The sequence below is a fragment of the Dipodomys spectabilis genome, unplaced genomic scaffold (assembly GCF_019054845.1).
Source record: "Dipodomys spectabilis isolate Male_0828 unplaced genomic scaffold, ASM1905484v1 ptg000030l, whole genome shotgun sequence".
Lineage (NCBI taxonomy): Eukaryota > Metazoa > Chordata > Mammalia > Rodentia > Heteromyidae > Dipodomys > Dipodomys spectabilis.
The window spans coordinates 11,284,247-11,298,107 of NW_024870707.1; the positions used below are offsets into that span (position 1 = coordinate 11,284,247).

At 44.6% G+C, this 13,861-nt stretch overlaps 1 protein-coding gene across 2 annotated transcripts in view; it reads left to right on the forward strand.

The window, feature by feature from the left end:
* Nucleotides 1–13,861, forward strand: part of Pacs1 (phosphofurin acidic cluster sorting protein 1) — a 114,019-nt gene that overhangs the window by 83,901 nt on the left and 16,257 nt on the right. The window contains exons 3-11 of one of the 2 annotated variants that reach the window (XM_042676619.1): nt 220–309; nt 1,118–1,243; nt 3,497–3,641; nt 3,900–3,991; nt 4,076–4,156; nt 6,181–6,240; nt 7,110–7,270; nt 7,935–8,028; nt 11,987–12,067. In XM_042676619.1, coding sequence (XP_042532553.1) covers nt 220–309; nt 1,118–1,243; nt 3,497–3,641; nt 3,900–3,991; nt 4,076–4,156; nt 6,181–6,240; nt 7,110–7,270; nt 7,935–8,028; nt 11,987–12,067 — 930 coding nt within the window. Of the gene's footprint in view, nt 1–219; nt 310–1,117; nt 1,244–3,496; nt 3,642–3,899; nt 3,992–4,075; nt 4,157–6,180; nt 6,241–7,109; nt 7,271–7,934; nt 8,041–11,986; nt 12,068–13,861 lie in introns of both variants that reach the window. The other variant, XM_042676618.1, reaches the window with a different exon arrangement.

A 13,861-nucleotide genomic window follows, 5' to 3' on the forward strand; every position in this document is an offset into this window, starting at 1 on the left:
TGCTTCCCCAGGAGTCTGGAAAAGTGAAAATTCTTGATGAGCCCTACAGTAATGAATGTAACCTTGCCTGTCATGGCAGGTAAAACCCAAAAAAAGACAATAAGACCGTTGAAATATTTGGACCAATGAAAATATTTGTGGTATTTAGAAGTTGTTTGCAAACAGTATTTGTGTGTGTGTGTGAAAATAGCTTTCACATACTTTTTTTCTTGGATTCAGGGTTCAAAAAGGATCCTTCGCTCCAATGAGATCATCCTTCCAGCTAGCGGTCTGGTAGAAACAGAGCTCCAATTAACCTTTTCCCTTCAGGTGAGACTGTTTAAATCTTAGGTCGTTGCTGGGAAGGTGGCAGTGGTAGAGTGCTTGCCTTGCATGCATGAGGCCCTGGGTTCAATTCCTCAGCACCACATAAGCAGAAAAAGATAGAAGTGGTGCTATGGCTCAAGTGGTAGTGCTAGTCTTGAGCTGAAAAGCTAAAGGACAGAGCCCAGGCCCCAGAGTTCAAACCCCGTGACCAACAAAAACAAAACAAAAAAATTTAGGTATTTAAGATGCCATGGTCAAACAGTTCTCACACCAAGACACAATTTTCTTTAAGAACAGCAAATTCCAGCTTGAGTGAGAAAGGGCAAAAGTCACCTGGAGATTTTTGGCTACTCTGGAGAGCCACAGCAGTCACTGGTACCAAATGGGCTGCTGAGATAATGTGCCATGACTCAGTTTTCCTTTACCTGACCATACATGATATTGTACCTACCTACTCTGCCCAATCACCCTCTCTGCTTATCACTCCGGTACTGACCACATAGCCCAGCAGGATGTGCCTCCTTCAGTCTCCTATGATCCCTTTCCTTCCCCTCTCCTACCCCTCCCAGCATGTTTCTCATCTTAATCCCAGTAGTATACATTGAAATGCATACAGAAAACACCTAACCAGATGATAAAAGAAAGAATCCGTTTCTCAGCTTGTGTGGACTCCAGACTGTGAAGAAAGCCAGGCACCTCCTTTTTACAGATAGGAAAAACTGAAATATAGACAGGTTATGTGTTCGTTAGTGGGATCTGAACCCCAAAACCCTCAGTTGCTGAGTAACCATCTGACTGCTTTGGTCTTTAGTACCCTCATTTCCTTAAACGAGATGCCAACAAACTTCAGATCATGTTGCAAAGGAGGAAGCGATACAAGAACCGAACTATTTTGGGCTACAAGACCTTGGCTGTGGGCCTCATCAACATGGCAGAGGTAAGTGGAACAGTGAAACTGCTGGCCTGTAAGTCAGAAGCCAAGAGGCACTGGACCTGGTCATTCATTCACTCCCAGCAAATATTTTCCCCAGCCTGTTGGCATTTGCTTAATTGTCCTTTGTAAGTTAATCATTTGGTTGGAAGTTGAAGATGGACTTTTTTTTTCTTTTTGTGCCACTTTGGGGGTTGAACTCTAGGCCTGAGGGTTTTTTTGTTTTTGTTTTTGCTCTGTTACTTGAGCTACAGCTCCACTTCCTGCTTTTTGATGGTTAAGAGTCTCATGGACTTTCTTGCCCAAGTTGGCTTTAAACTGTGGTCCTCAGATCTCAGTCTCCTGAGTAGCTAAGATTACAGGTGTGAGCCATCAGGACAGCTTGCCACTCAGGAATTGGGGGTGTAGCTCAAATGGTAGAGAGTAAGGTATGAGGAAAAAAATATTAAGAGCTCTAGGCCAAGACTTTAAGCCCCAATACTGGGGCACGTGCGCAACACACACACACAAAAAAAAATAGCTCCTCTGTGAAGAATGTAAGCTAACATGGACTCCCAGAGATCAAGAGATTCGCAATCATTTTCAGTCTCAAGCTTCAGTTGTTATCTTTTAAGTATATGGCCCTGACTAGCAAGCTGACAGATCAGATATACTTTTGCTTATTTATTTATATTGAGATGAAGTTTCACTGTGTTGCCCAGGCTAATTTCAAAGTCCTAAGCTTGAGTGACCCTTGTCTTAGCCTCTGATTTCCTGCTCAAGGCATCCACTTCAGTGCCTGGTTAGAAGTTGGGGGGGTGGGGAGGGGGAAAATGGGAGGCAGGGATGGTAAGGGGAAACAAAGGAGGAGGCAACAATGCTTGATAAGAAATGTACTCATTACCTTGCTCATGTAATTGTAACCCCTCTGTACAGTCTTTTCACAATAAAAAATTAATAAAAAAAAGAAAGAAAGAAGAAAGAAAAGCTGGGCGCCAGTGGCTCAAGCCTGTAATCCTAGCTACTCAGGAGGCTGAGATCTGAGGATTGCAGTTCAAAGCCAGCCTGGGCAGGAAAGTCCGTGAAATTCTTATCTCCAATAAACTACCAGAAAACCAGAAGTGACGCTGTAGCTCAAATGGTAGAGCACTAGCCTTGAGCTGAAGAGCTGAGGGACAGAGCTCAGGCCCAGAGTTCAAGCCCCACAACCGACGAAAAAAAAAAAAAAAGAATTTTTAAAAAAGACTTGAAGAGCCGGAAGCTGGTGGCTCATTCCTGTAATCCTAGCTACTCAGGAAGCTGAGTTTCTTGGTTCAAAGCCAGCCCGGGCAAGAAAGTCTGCCAGACTTTTTTTTTTTTGGGGGGTCTGGTCGTGGGGCCTGAATTCTGGTCCTGAGCGCTGTCCCTCAGCTCTTCAACTCAAGGTTAATGCTCTACCACTTGAGCCACAGCGCCACTTCCGGCTTTTTTCCTTTTGCTTATGTGGTGCTGAGCAATTGAACCCAGGGCTTCATGCATGCAAGGCAAGCTCTCTACCACTGAGCCACCTTCCCAGCCCCTCTGCCAGACTCTTATCTCCAATTAACCACCAAAAACTGGAAGTGGTGCTGTGGCTCAAGTGGTAGAGTGCTAGTCTTAAGCTGAAGAGCTGAGGGACAGCGCTCAGGCCCAGACAGAGTTCAAGCCCTATGACCGACCAAAAAAAAAAAAAAAGACTTGAAGCTAGGCATATCTGTAATCCTATCTATTCCAAAAGCTAAGACATTCTATGAGAACCCATCTCCCATTAACCAGAAAAATGCCTGACTGGAGGCATGACTTAAGTGATATAGTGCCAGCCATGAGCAAGAAAGCCAATTTAGGCCCTGAGTTTAAGCCCTGGTACCAGCATACGCACACAAAAAATAAGACTTATGGGGCTGGGAAGGTGGCTCAGTGGTAGAGCGCTTGCTTCGCATGCATGAGGCCCTGGGTTCGATTCCTCAGCACCACATAAGCAAAAACAAAAAAGCGGGAAGTGGCGCTTTGGCTCAAATGGTAGAGCGCTAGCCTTGAGCTGAAGAGCTGAGAGATAGCGCCCAGGCCCAGAGTTCAGGCCCCACAACTGGACCCCCTCCCAAAAAAAAATAAGACTTAGAAAGCAGTAATGTAGTGGCATGGATTTGAAAGTGAGCAGTAGTAGCAGCATTGTCCTTGGTTTTCATGTTCAGTATAATCTTTGAAAATGGCAATCGTAGGATCTATCTAGTAAGGTGTTTCCACTGTACTTTTTGCTTATAGGTTATGCAACATCCCAATGAAGGTGCTCTGGTTCTTGGCCTGCACAGCAATGTGAAGGATGTCTCTGTACCTGTGGCAGAAATAAAGATCTACTCCCTGTCCAGCCAGCCTATTGACCATGAAGGAATCAAGTCCAAGCTATCTGGTAAGACTTATATAGTATCTGCAGACCCCATGAGAAATAAGATACTCCATGCCCTTATCTCATGTTAGGAAAAGTGAACAAGGCAAGCCTAAAATGTTCCCAAGCAAGAAAAGCTTGGAATTCCTAAAAATAAAGCATGGCCATGGATATGGCAGAAGCCTTTCTTTCCAGCCCAGTTGTACAGATTCCTGTCTTTCCAATGCTCATAGGCCAGATCTTCCTTAGGGCAAGGCTACCTTACTAGAATTTCTCTTCCAGATCGCTCTCCTGATATTGACAATTACTCTGAGGAAGAGGAGGAAAGTTTCTCATCAGAGCAGGAAGGCAGCGATGATCCATTACATGGGCAGGTAACCTCCCATAGCCCCTTCTTTGGAGTGTCTGAGAAACTTCTAGGATTTTCCAGCCTAATTCTGTACCTTGCCCACTCTCAGGACCTATTCTATGAAGATGAGGATTTGCGGAAAGTAAAGAAGACACGGCGGAAACTTACCTCAACTTCAGCTATCACAAGGGTGAGCTGCCCAGGTCCTAGACCTGACACAGCTGAGATTTTTCAATCTTGCCTGGAAGGGGTATGCTACATTCAGACCTCAGGGAGTTTACACAGCCTACATCATCCATTAATAATTGGTGTGAAGCTGGGCACCAGTCGCTCATGCCTGTAATCCTAGCTACTCAGGAGGGTAAGATCTGAGGATCATGGTTCAAAGCCAGCCTGGGCAAGAAAGTCCCTAGACTCTTATCTCCAATTAACCACCAGAAAACCGGAAGTGCGCTGTGGCTTAAGAGGTAGAGTACTTGCTTTGAGCTGAAGAGCTCAGGGACAGAGCCCAGACCCAGGTTCAAGCCCCATGACTGACAAAAAAAAATGGTGTGAGCCAAGTACTGGTAGTTCATGTCTACAATTCTAGCCACTTGAGAGACTGAGATGGGAATATGGTTTAGTGGTGGAATGCTTGCCTAACATGCATGAAGTCCTAGATTCAATTCTTCAGTAACATGTAATTTTTTTTTAAAGGCTAAGATCTCAAGATCTATGTTCAAGGCCAGCCCAGACACACAGAATTGACCCTCTTACCTTCAATTAACTAGGAAAAAAAAACCAGAGACATGGCTTAAAATAGTAGAGTGCCAACCATGAGCAACCATTGCTAAGAACAAGAGGCCCTGAGTTCAAGCTCTAATACTGACATCGAAGGGGGAGGGATAGAGAAAAGGAGTATGGAAGAAAGAAAGGAGGGAAGGGGAAAAGGGAGAGAAGGAAACGGAAGAGAAGAAAAACTTATGGCCATAAGGTAAGTTAGAGGGCTCAGCACAGAGACCGGACAGGAAGGTTGGACAACTCTACTAGTTCTAACATATAATGACTCAGACTTAGCAAGTAACTATGACACTAGAGTCAGGCAAAATGCCAAGAAACAGGTTTTTGAAGACAGAGCTTATCAGGTGGATTTAGGGAAAGGTATTGCTGAAAGCAACTGTGGGAGGCCCAGTGTAGAGATGTATGTGTCTCTATGTTGTTGTTGTTGTTGTTGTTTTTCAGGGGCGGGTTGTTTTTTGTTTTTGTCAGTCCTAAGGCTTGAACTCCAGGCCTGGGTGCTGTCCCTGAGCCTCTTTGTGTTCAAGGCTAGCATTCTGCCACTTGAGCCACAGCACTACTTCTGGTTTTTGTCTGGTCAATTAGAGATGAGAGTCTCACAGAGACTTTTCTGCCCAGGGCTGGCTTTGAATTATGATCCTCAGATATCAACCTACTGAGAAGTTAGGATTACAGGCGTGAGTTACTGGTGCTGGCAATTTTTGTTTTGTTTTTTAACAAGCAATGGGTTTCTCAGCTGAGGATTGGGGGTTGAGTAGATACAGTTAAGGTTAGAAATAAGACTCAGACTCTTACCTGACTCCTAAGCTTTGTTCTCTAGAAGAAGGGCCATCCAAGAGTGCTAAATTGGGGCGATCTGATTATATTTGCCTCTGGAAAGACTACAGGGAACCCAAGGGAAAATAACTGAACACTGGCCAGGTGGGGAGAAGGCAATTGCAGTGACCCAGAGATGTGAAGGAAAAGCCCGCCTGAAGGCAGTAATATACAGGCAAGAGGTCAGGAGTAGCCAGCACAGGCTGATAGAGTGGTAGGGGGAGACTCCAGGTACAGCTTGGTGATTGGCTGGCTTGTGATGTTGCTAACTTGAATGACAGTGAAGGGGAAGAAGATGAGTGCCACTCTGAGATGGTAAGTATATATGTACAGGGCAAGCTTGAAGGACAAGCAGGTGAGGGCCTGGAGGTACAATCTGGAGTTATCTGCAGGTGGAGGTCCTGGAGACTATTCAGGTCACTTTCAGCTCCACCTGGAGCTCTGAGAACTGCACTGGCTCTGGCTTGTTTTTCCAGATGTTTTCAGTGTGGGAGCAAGAACTATGTTTCCCTTCTCTCTTGTGCTTTCATTGCTCCCTGCAAGGGTAGGCTCATTCACTGTTGGTTGACTTGATAACCAGAAGTAGATGTCTGAGAACTGTTTTATACTTTATCCCCACAGCAACCTAACATCAAACAGAAGTTTGTGGCCCTCCTGAAGCGTTTCAAAGTTTCTGATGAGGTATGACTCTCTTACTTCCAAGGTTAATGGTGAGTAGAATTCCCACAGCTTCACACCTTTCTGTGTAGCCATTTGATGTCACATTTCTGTAGTAATGTTCCTTGCCCCCTCTTCTTGTGTATTAGAGCTGCAAGGGAGGAGGCAGCTGGAGAAGAACTCCGTGCTGCTTGAAAATAAAATGAGAGTTCTCCATGTAGTGTGTAGTTCCATGGCATTCAGGGACAAAGCAGCACAATTGAACTAAACTGTTGGTTAAGCAGCTGAGTCTCTGGCATGGGATGACAATGACAAATATAGCCATCATTGTTTAATATCCTCTCATGTCCCAAAAGGAGCCAGCTGCAGAGAGTTGTAGCCCAAGAGGTGGGCATGTCCTAAGTGGCCATCTCTTAAGTCACTGGAACTGGCCATTGATAGGAAAGCCATCGCTTCCTTGGATCCTCTGATCCTGGTGCCAGTCTTCACAGATTTCTCAATAGACTAAAAAAGAATTGAAGATAAAAATTGTCAATAGAGAGAGTTATTCTATGGGCTTCAGAGAAAAGCAGACTGGCCTACCAGACTCACCTCATGGGTTTTCTTGTGCCTATTCCATAGAAAAGGCATGTTAAAACTCCCTCCTGGTGAAGGTCCTTCCTGGTGTGGATGTCAGGAGGAAACAAGAGGGAAGGTGACCTCACCTGTAAAGGTCACCTGCTTTCAGCATCAGACCACAGAAAAGATGTGACAGCCATTCCAATGAATGTAACATCATGACTTTTCTCTTTAAAGGGAGTACTGAGGAGGTCAATTGACATCTGGCCAATGGGAAAGAAAATGCTTGTTAATAGGGAGTACCCAAAAGTCAAAGGTCCTTTTTCCTCCCACAGGTAGGCTTTGGACTGGAGCATGTATCCCGGGAACAGATTCGGGAAGTAGAAGAGGACTTGGATGAACTGTACGACAGTCTGGAAATGTACAATCCCAGTGACAGCGGCCCTGAAATGGAGGAGACAGAGAGCATCCTCAGCACTCCAAAGCCTAAGCTCAAGTGAGGCCTAGAGCTTCCGTAGGCTTCCTTCCAACACCTCTCCTCCCCAGGCCTATGTTCCCCACACCCTCCCTCATTGCCCTATTCAGGAAATCATTCTTTTTGGGAGGGGATTGAAGATATGAACTGGAGGTTGCACTCAGGTCCTCACACTTACTAGCCACTTAAGCCACACCTCCAGGCCCTTTCTGCTTTATTTTTCATATAGGATCTCATGTTTTTGCCCAGGTCTGATCTCAGACTATGATCCTCCTACCTGTGCTTCACACCTAGCTGGGTTTACAGGCATAAACCATCACACCTGGTTTATTTGCTGAGAAAAGGGGAGCTTGCTAACTTTTTTCCTGGGCTGGCCTCAAACCATAATCCCCTGGATCTCTAACTCCAAGTAGCTGATGTTATAGATGTGATGGTTCGTCCTTTGCTGAGCCTCCAGCTCCCTGGGCAGAGATCAGTTTTTGTCTGTGGCATAAGTCCTGATAGGACTCTCCCGAAGTCCCTGTACCCCAGGCCCCATTTCTCCACCCCCACAGAATCCTTCCTCACCAGTGTCTTTGAGGCCCAGGCTGTTGATCTGCCTTGAGTACCAGCTCCACTCGGCTCTTGTGAGCTGCTGTTCTGAGCCGTGGTTGCCACTGACCCCGGCTGTGCTTCTTCACCGTAGGCCCTTCTTTGAGGGGATGTCGCAGTCCAGCTCACAGACGGAGATTGGCAGCCTCAACAGCAAGGGCAGCCTCGGAAAAGACACCACCAGCCCTGTGAGCAGACCGGTGGCATTGAGGGGTGGGGTGAGGGACCTAGTCTATTAGTTTTACACTCAAGGACCCTGCTTCTCTGAGTGTGGCTCCTTCTGAAAGAGTAGCCTCAGTTTTCCTCCTCTCACTACTGGGCTGAGAATTCAATGCTCAGAGGACACTGCTATGTCCAGTCACTATTCTTTCCCTCCCACCTCCGAACTTTCCTTCTTTCCCCTGTCCATTACACAGTGGCTGAGTGTATGACCCTTGGGAAGGCACTCATTCAGGGGAAAACAATTCTACCTTCCATACTAGGAAATGAACAGAAGGAGCAAAGGGGCCCACAAGGTCTATCTATGCCATCATAAGTAGGTTTTACTGAGTAGAAGTGTCCGAGATACAGTACCCTGTAAGAATGTAGAATTTAGTGGCTAGCTTTCCATTTGCCTGCTGTGCCGAAGGGAAGAGCTGTCTACTGTGGCTCCCAGCCCCCAGCAGCCAGGCATAGGCAGGACCCTGGTAGTGCCAAGCCCATCTCATGCTGGGAAAGCTGTTCTTCCCTTTGATCACAACTAAGGGAAGTGGACATTGCCTATGGTTTCAGAGCAGAGTCGTGGTTTGCTGTTGAAAAACTCATTCTTTTCTGTTGAGAGAAACCAAACACTTCAAGGCCTCCAGTTGCTGCTTTGGTGACAGATGAGATGTACAGTCATTTACTCACCCCAGGGAATACTCAGATCACCTTGAAAATAGGTATTAATTGTAAGGAGATGATCAGAATGTGTGAGGCAATCCATATGTTGAAAAACAGTCTGTAGCTGTAATCCTAGCTACTCAGGAGGCTGAGATCTGAGAATCTCGGTTCAAAGCCAGCCCAGGCAGGAAAGACTGTGAGACTCCTATCTCCAATAAACCACTAGAAAACCGGAAGTGGCGCTGTAGCTCAAGTGGTAGAGCGCTCGCCTTGAGCTGAAGAGCTGAGGGACAGCGCCCAGGCCCAGAGTTCAAGCCCCATGACCGACAAAAAAAAAAAAGAAAAAAGAAAGAAAAAGAAAAACAGTCTGTAGTTGGGCTGGCTCCAGTCCGGAGTGTGCAAACCACCACCTCAAAGGGATATCTGACAGCTGCCTTTCTTCTTGCTGCCACTAGGCGATGCTGTCCCCTAGTTTTTCCCTCTTCCTGGTTAAAGCACAGAGCTGGCCACCAAACCCAACAAGAATTTTATCAGAGGGTGTTAGTGGGGACATGCAGGAAGGAAAACTGCAACTCCACCCAGAATTCCCTCAAGGAAAAGCCTGAGTCCTGCCATTTCAGATCAATATTGACAGCACCTTCATAGTGATCTGTGGAGCCCAGGCCACAGCTGATGTACTACTTGTGTTATGTTAGCGTATGAGTCTCAGGTGCTTATCCCCACAGGGAACTTCAGAATGGAATGATCCTGTCAAATGTAACTGCCCCGTGGACAGAGACCATTGGCTACTAGAGCCAGATTCATCGATGTAAGAGTTCTTCTAGGAAGAAGCCCAGGGTATGGTTGAGGGAGGGCTATTGCAAATAGTGTTCGGGGGATGCCAGACAACATACTGTTGTAACAAATAAGGTATTAGCTGAGCCAGTGCCCAAGAAGTACTAAACATAGCACCGACTATATTATGAATACCTGGTAAATGCTAGTAAGTATTGGTTTTAAGTCAGCAGGGGGAACTATTTCATAACCAAGTGTTTCTGCCATGACAGAATTAGGCTGTAGTTTCTGAATGACAGAATTAGGATGTAATGTACAACATTAAGAGGAGGGAAAATCATCTGATTCCTGGAGCCCCATTAGGTAAAGGTATCAGCTAGGAGGCCAGTTAGCGCAAAGGTCAATGTACTATTAGTCTGTACAGTGTAATGATTTAAGGGCTCCTTGTTCGGGGAAAAAATAGCATATTTATGCAAAGTGAAATATCCACATTTGAATTGTTTTGTTTTATGAGTCAAGGTCTTGCTATTGTAGCCCAAGCTGACCTCAAGCTCAGCCTTCTAAGTGCTGGGATTATAAACCTGTTCTATTACTTCTGGCTCTGAGTTTGAATCTTGACCCCATCATTCCACTGACTGGCACTGGGCAAATTCCTCCTCCATTTCTTCATATGCAAGCAGGTGTAAAAAGCCCAGGACTATATGGAGATGCAATGAGATCTTGTTGGTCAGACCTCTAGTAAGGTACATGCTAATTGATTGCTTTACTGCTTGGGAACCTGTAGTACATGTACACTGCTGTTGCTTTTATTTATTTATTTTTATTTTGGAGCAGTTTCAGTTTTTGACTCCTAAAATTGCAAAAATCTAGATGACTTTTATGTGAGTGCTTCAAGTTCTGATTCCTTTGGTCAGACTGTAGATTCTGTTGTTCCCCTGCTGAGATTTCTATTTTGAAAAGCCCCATATGTCTCAATGTGGGTGTGGAACTTTGGAATCTTTTGGTCTGAGATGCTTTAAGACCAGAACAACAAGACTGCTTTTAGGTGGAGAACTTCCAGGAGGTTGGGAGACACATTAAGTAATACATGTGGAAGGCTCTGTATTTACTGCCTTACCTAGGTAGCCTCTCATCCCATTGCTGATCATTGTTGGTTATCTACTTCCTTTTTTTAATCTTTTCTTTTTGTGGGGGATGGAACTCAGAGCCTTGTGCTTGCTAAGCAAATGCTCTACCCTTAAACTATATAACTAGCCCCTTCCTTTCCTTTCCTTTTGTGGTCTGGGTTTATAGGAAGCCAGCTAGAATACAGACTACCAGTTGCACTGTTGAGAGAGCATTATCAGTATTAATGTTAGAGGCTGTACTTCATTACACATACTCTTCATTAGCTACTGTTGCCTATGGGTACATGCTATATACTGTTGAGGCCTAATGAGTCACTGCTAGGACCAAACAATTAGACAGATATAGCTGGAATACTGTGAGGGTAACTGCAGGTCTGGGTAACAAAAGCCCTTTGGAAGCCTGGAAGCAGCCTGGTCTGCCTGGTTGTGAGCCATGACATAGGCCAAGAGGTCTTAAGCCCTGAGGTTACAGGTCTAAGGTGTGTTAGATTTGTCTTGAAGCTTACTTTGGATAGTAGTTCTCCACTGGGGATGACTTCTTTTCCCAGGGAGTACCTGTCAATGATTGAAGGCATTTTTGGTTATAACCAATAGAGAAGGCTGCTACTGTAATAGTTTTACTAATTTATTCAAAGAAATGACTGCATGGTTGAAAGGAAATGGGATATCCTGCATATTTTCTGCCTCCTTTGGTTCCTTAGGAGAAAGAGATTCATTGAGGCCAGTGCCTTACCAACTTCCCCAGCCTGCAACCCAAGCTACTCATGACTGACTTGGATGTCTACTTAGACAAAAGCCATATTAGCAGATTGGATTATCTGACTATGTATCTATGCTACAAAATAAACTTTTACTATTTATGAGGAATGCCAATAAGATTTGAGACAAATAGAGAATTCATACCTAAATGGCTTTATACTGGCCATCTTTTTGCTTGTATGTTCTGTTAGAGGACTTTCTGCATATTTGTACCAAGCAAAAAGCACATGGTTACTATGGATATCTTTTAATCTCAGAATGAAAGACATGAATTATGAGAGTCCCTTGTCTGACAACAAAGGTGGCCCATATGTCTTGTAGAGCAAGAGTGTTCACTGCATCAAGAAGAAAGACTATAGATCTAATAACAAACCTTCTAACTCTGAGCCCCTCTTCCCTAGTGACATCTCTGTCATTGACCTACTGATTTTTAAAAGAATGATCTCTTTGAACCTTTGTTTTCATAAAATATCTTCCCTTATAAGATGAAACCCTTAAAGGATGAAGACTAAGTGAAAATGTTTTAAGCTTCTTAGATACCTTATAAAACAAATTATAGCAATGGTTTGCTTTGGGTTTTTTTGTTTTTTTGATGAGTGATAGAAATTATTTTAATTTTTTGCAGATGGAATTGGCTGCTTTAGAAAAAGTCAAATCTACTTGGACTAAAAACCAAGATGACAGCTTGACTGAAACAGACACTCTGGTATGTATGGCTCAGTTTCCTATCTTAGCTACTCAGATAGTCTTTGTAAAACCTTTAAAAATATATGCAATCTGTGTGTATCACCTTTAGAATAAGAACATATATATATATGTATATGTATTTATACATATACATATATATATATATATATATATATATATATATATATATATATATATATATATATATATATACATGCAAGAGAAGCTGGGTGACAGTGGCTCATGCCTTAATCCTAGCTACTCAAAAGGCTGAAATCTGAGGATTGTGGTTCCAAACAAGTCCCCCTAGAAGGAAAGTCCTTGGGACTTTTTGTTGTTGTTGTTGGTCGTGGGGCTTGAACTCTGGGCCTGTTCACTGGCCTTCAGCTCTTCAGCTCAAGGCCAGCGCCCCACCATTGAGCAACAGCGCCACTTCTAGCTTTTTCTGCTTATGTGATGCTGAAGAATCAAAACCCAGGGCCTCCTGTATGAAAGGCAAGCACTCTACCACTGAGCCACCTTCCCAGCCCTCCTTGCGACTCATATCTAAATTAACCAGCAAAAAAACAAGCTATGGCTCAAGTGGTAGAGCACTAGCCTTGAGTAAAAAAGCTCAGGGATAGCACCCAGGCCCTGAGTTCAAGCCCAAGGACCAGCACCAAAAAAAAAAAAAAGACTTGCAGGACTACCTTGGGAATTAGGCCTAAATTTGTAGACTTGTAAATGACCTTCCGTTTCTCCCTTCTGAAATCATTACTCACGGTCTAGAATCTAGCCTAGAGACTAGGTCATTCTTCAAACCAGAAATGGCCCCACTCTGCCTTTTATTTATTTTTGAGAGTGGGGGAGGGAGAGAGAGGGAGAGAGAGTACAGGGCTTGAACTTAGGGCCTCATACCCAATGGTTTTGTGTGTGTGTGTGTGTGTGTGTGTGTGTGTGCGTGCTGTTTGGGTGCATATCCTGGGGTTTGAGCTTAGGGACTGGGTACTGTCTTGGAGTTGTTGTTTTTTTTTTACTCAAAGCTATCACTCTACCACTTGAGCCAATTCTATTTCTGGCATTTTGTTGATTAATTGGAGATAAGAGTCTCACAGATTTTCCTATCCTGTCTGGCTTTGAACTGCAATTCTTAGACCTCAGCCTTCTGCTTAGCTTGATTATAGGCATGAGCCACCAGCACCCATCCCTTACTCATTTTTTAGTTCATGACTGCTGCTCTATCACTTGAGTCCCACTTCCAGTCTGGCACTTTTTTTTTTTTGGGTCCGTTCGTGGGGCCTGAACTCTGGGCCTGAGCACTGTCCCTCAGCTCTTCAGCTCAAGGCTAGTGCTCTACCACTTGAGCCACAGCACCACTTCCGGCTTTTTTCTTTTTGCTTATGTGGTGCTGAGGAATCGAACCCAGGGCCTCAGGCATGCAAGGCAAGCGCTCTACCACTGAGCCAACTTCCCAGCCCCAGTCTGGCACATTTTACTGGTTAATTGGAGATAAGAGTCATGTTTTTTGGCCAAGCTGGTTTTGCACACTGATGCTCAGATCTCAGCCTTCTGAGTAAGATTACAGAGGTGAGCCACTAATACCTGGCTTTTTAAAATTAGTATACATTAGCTGTGCAAGCGGGGATTTCACTGTGGCAGTTCCACAAAGTGTATAATATATTCCAATCAGCTTCCCCCTCTTTAGAACTCTCTTCCCATTCTGCCTGTTCAATTAGAGCTATGAAGTGCTCACTTGGAGCTGAATGCTGGTAGCTCACATCTTTATTATTCTTTTTTGGGGGGTCTGGTCGTGGGGCCTGAACTCTGGGCCTGG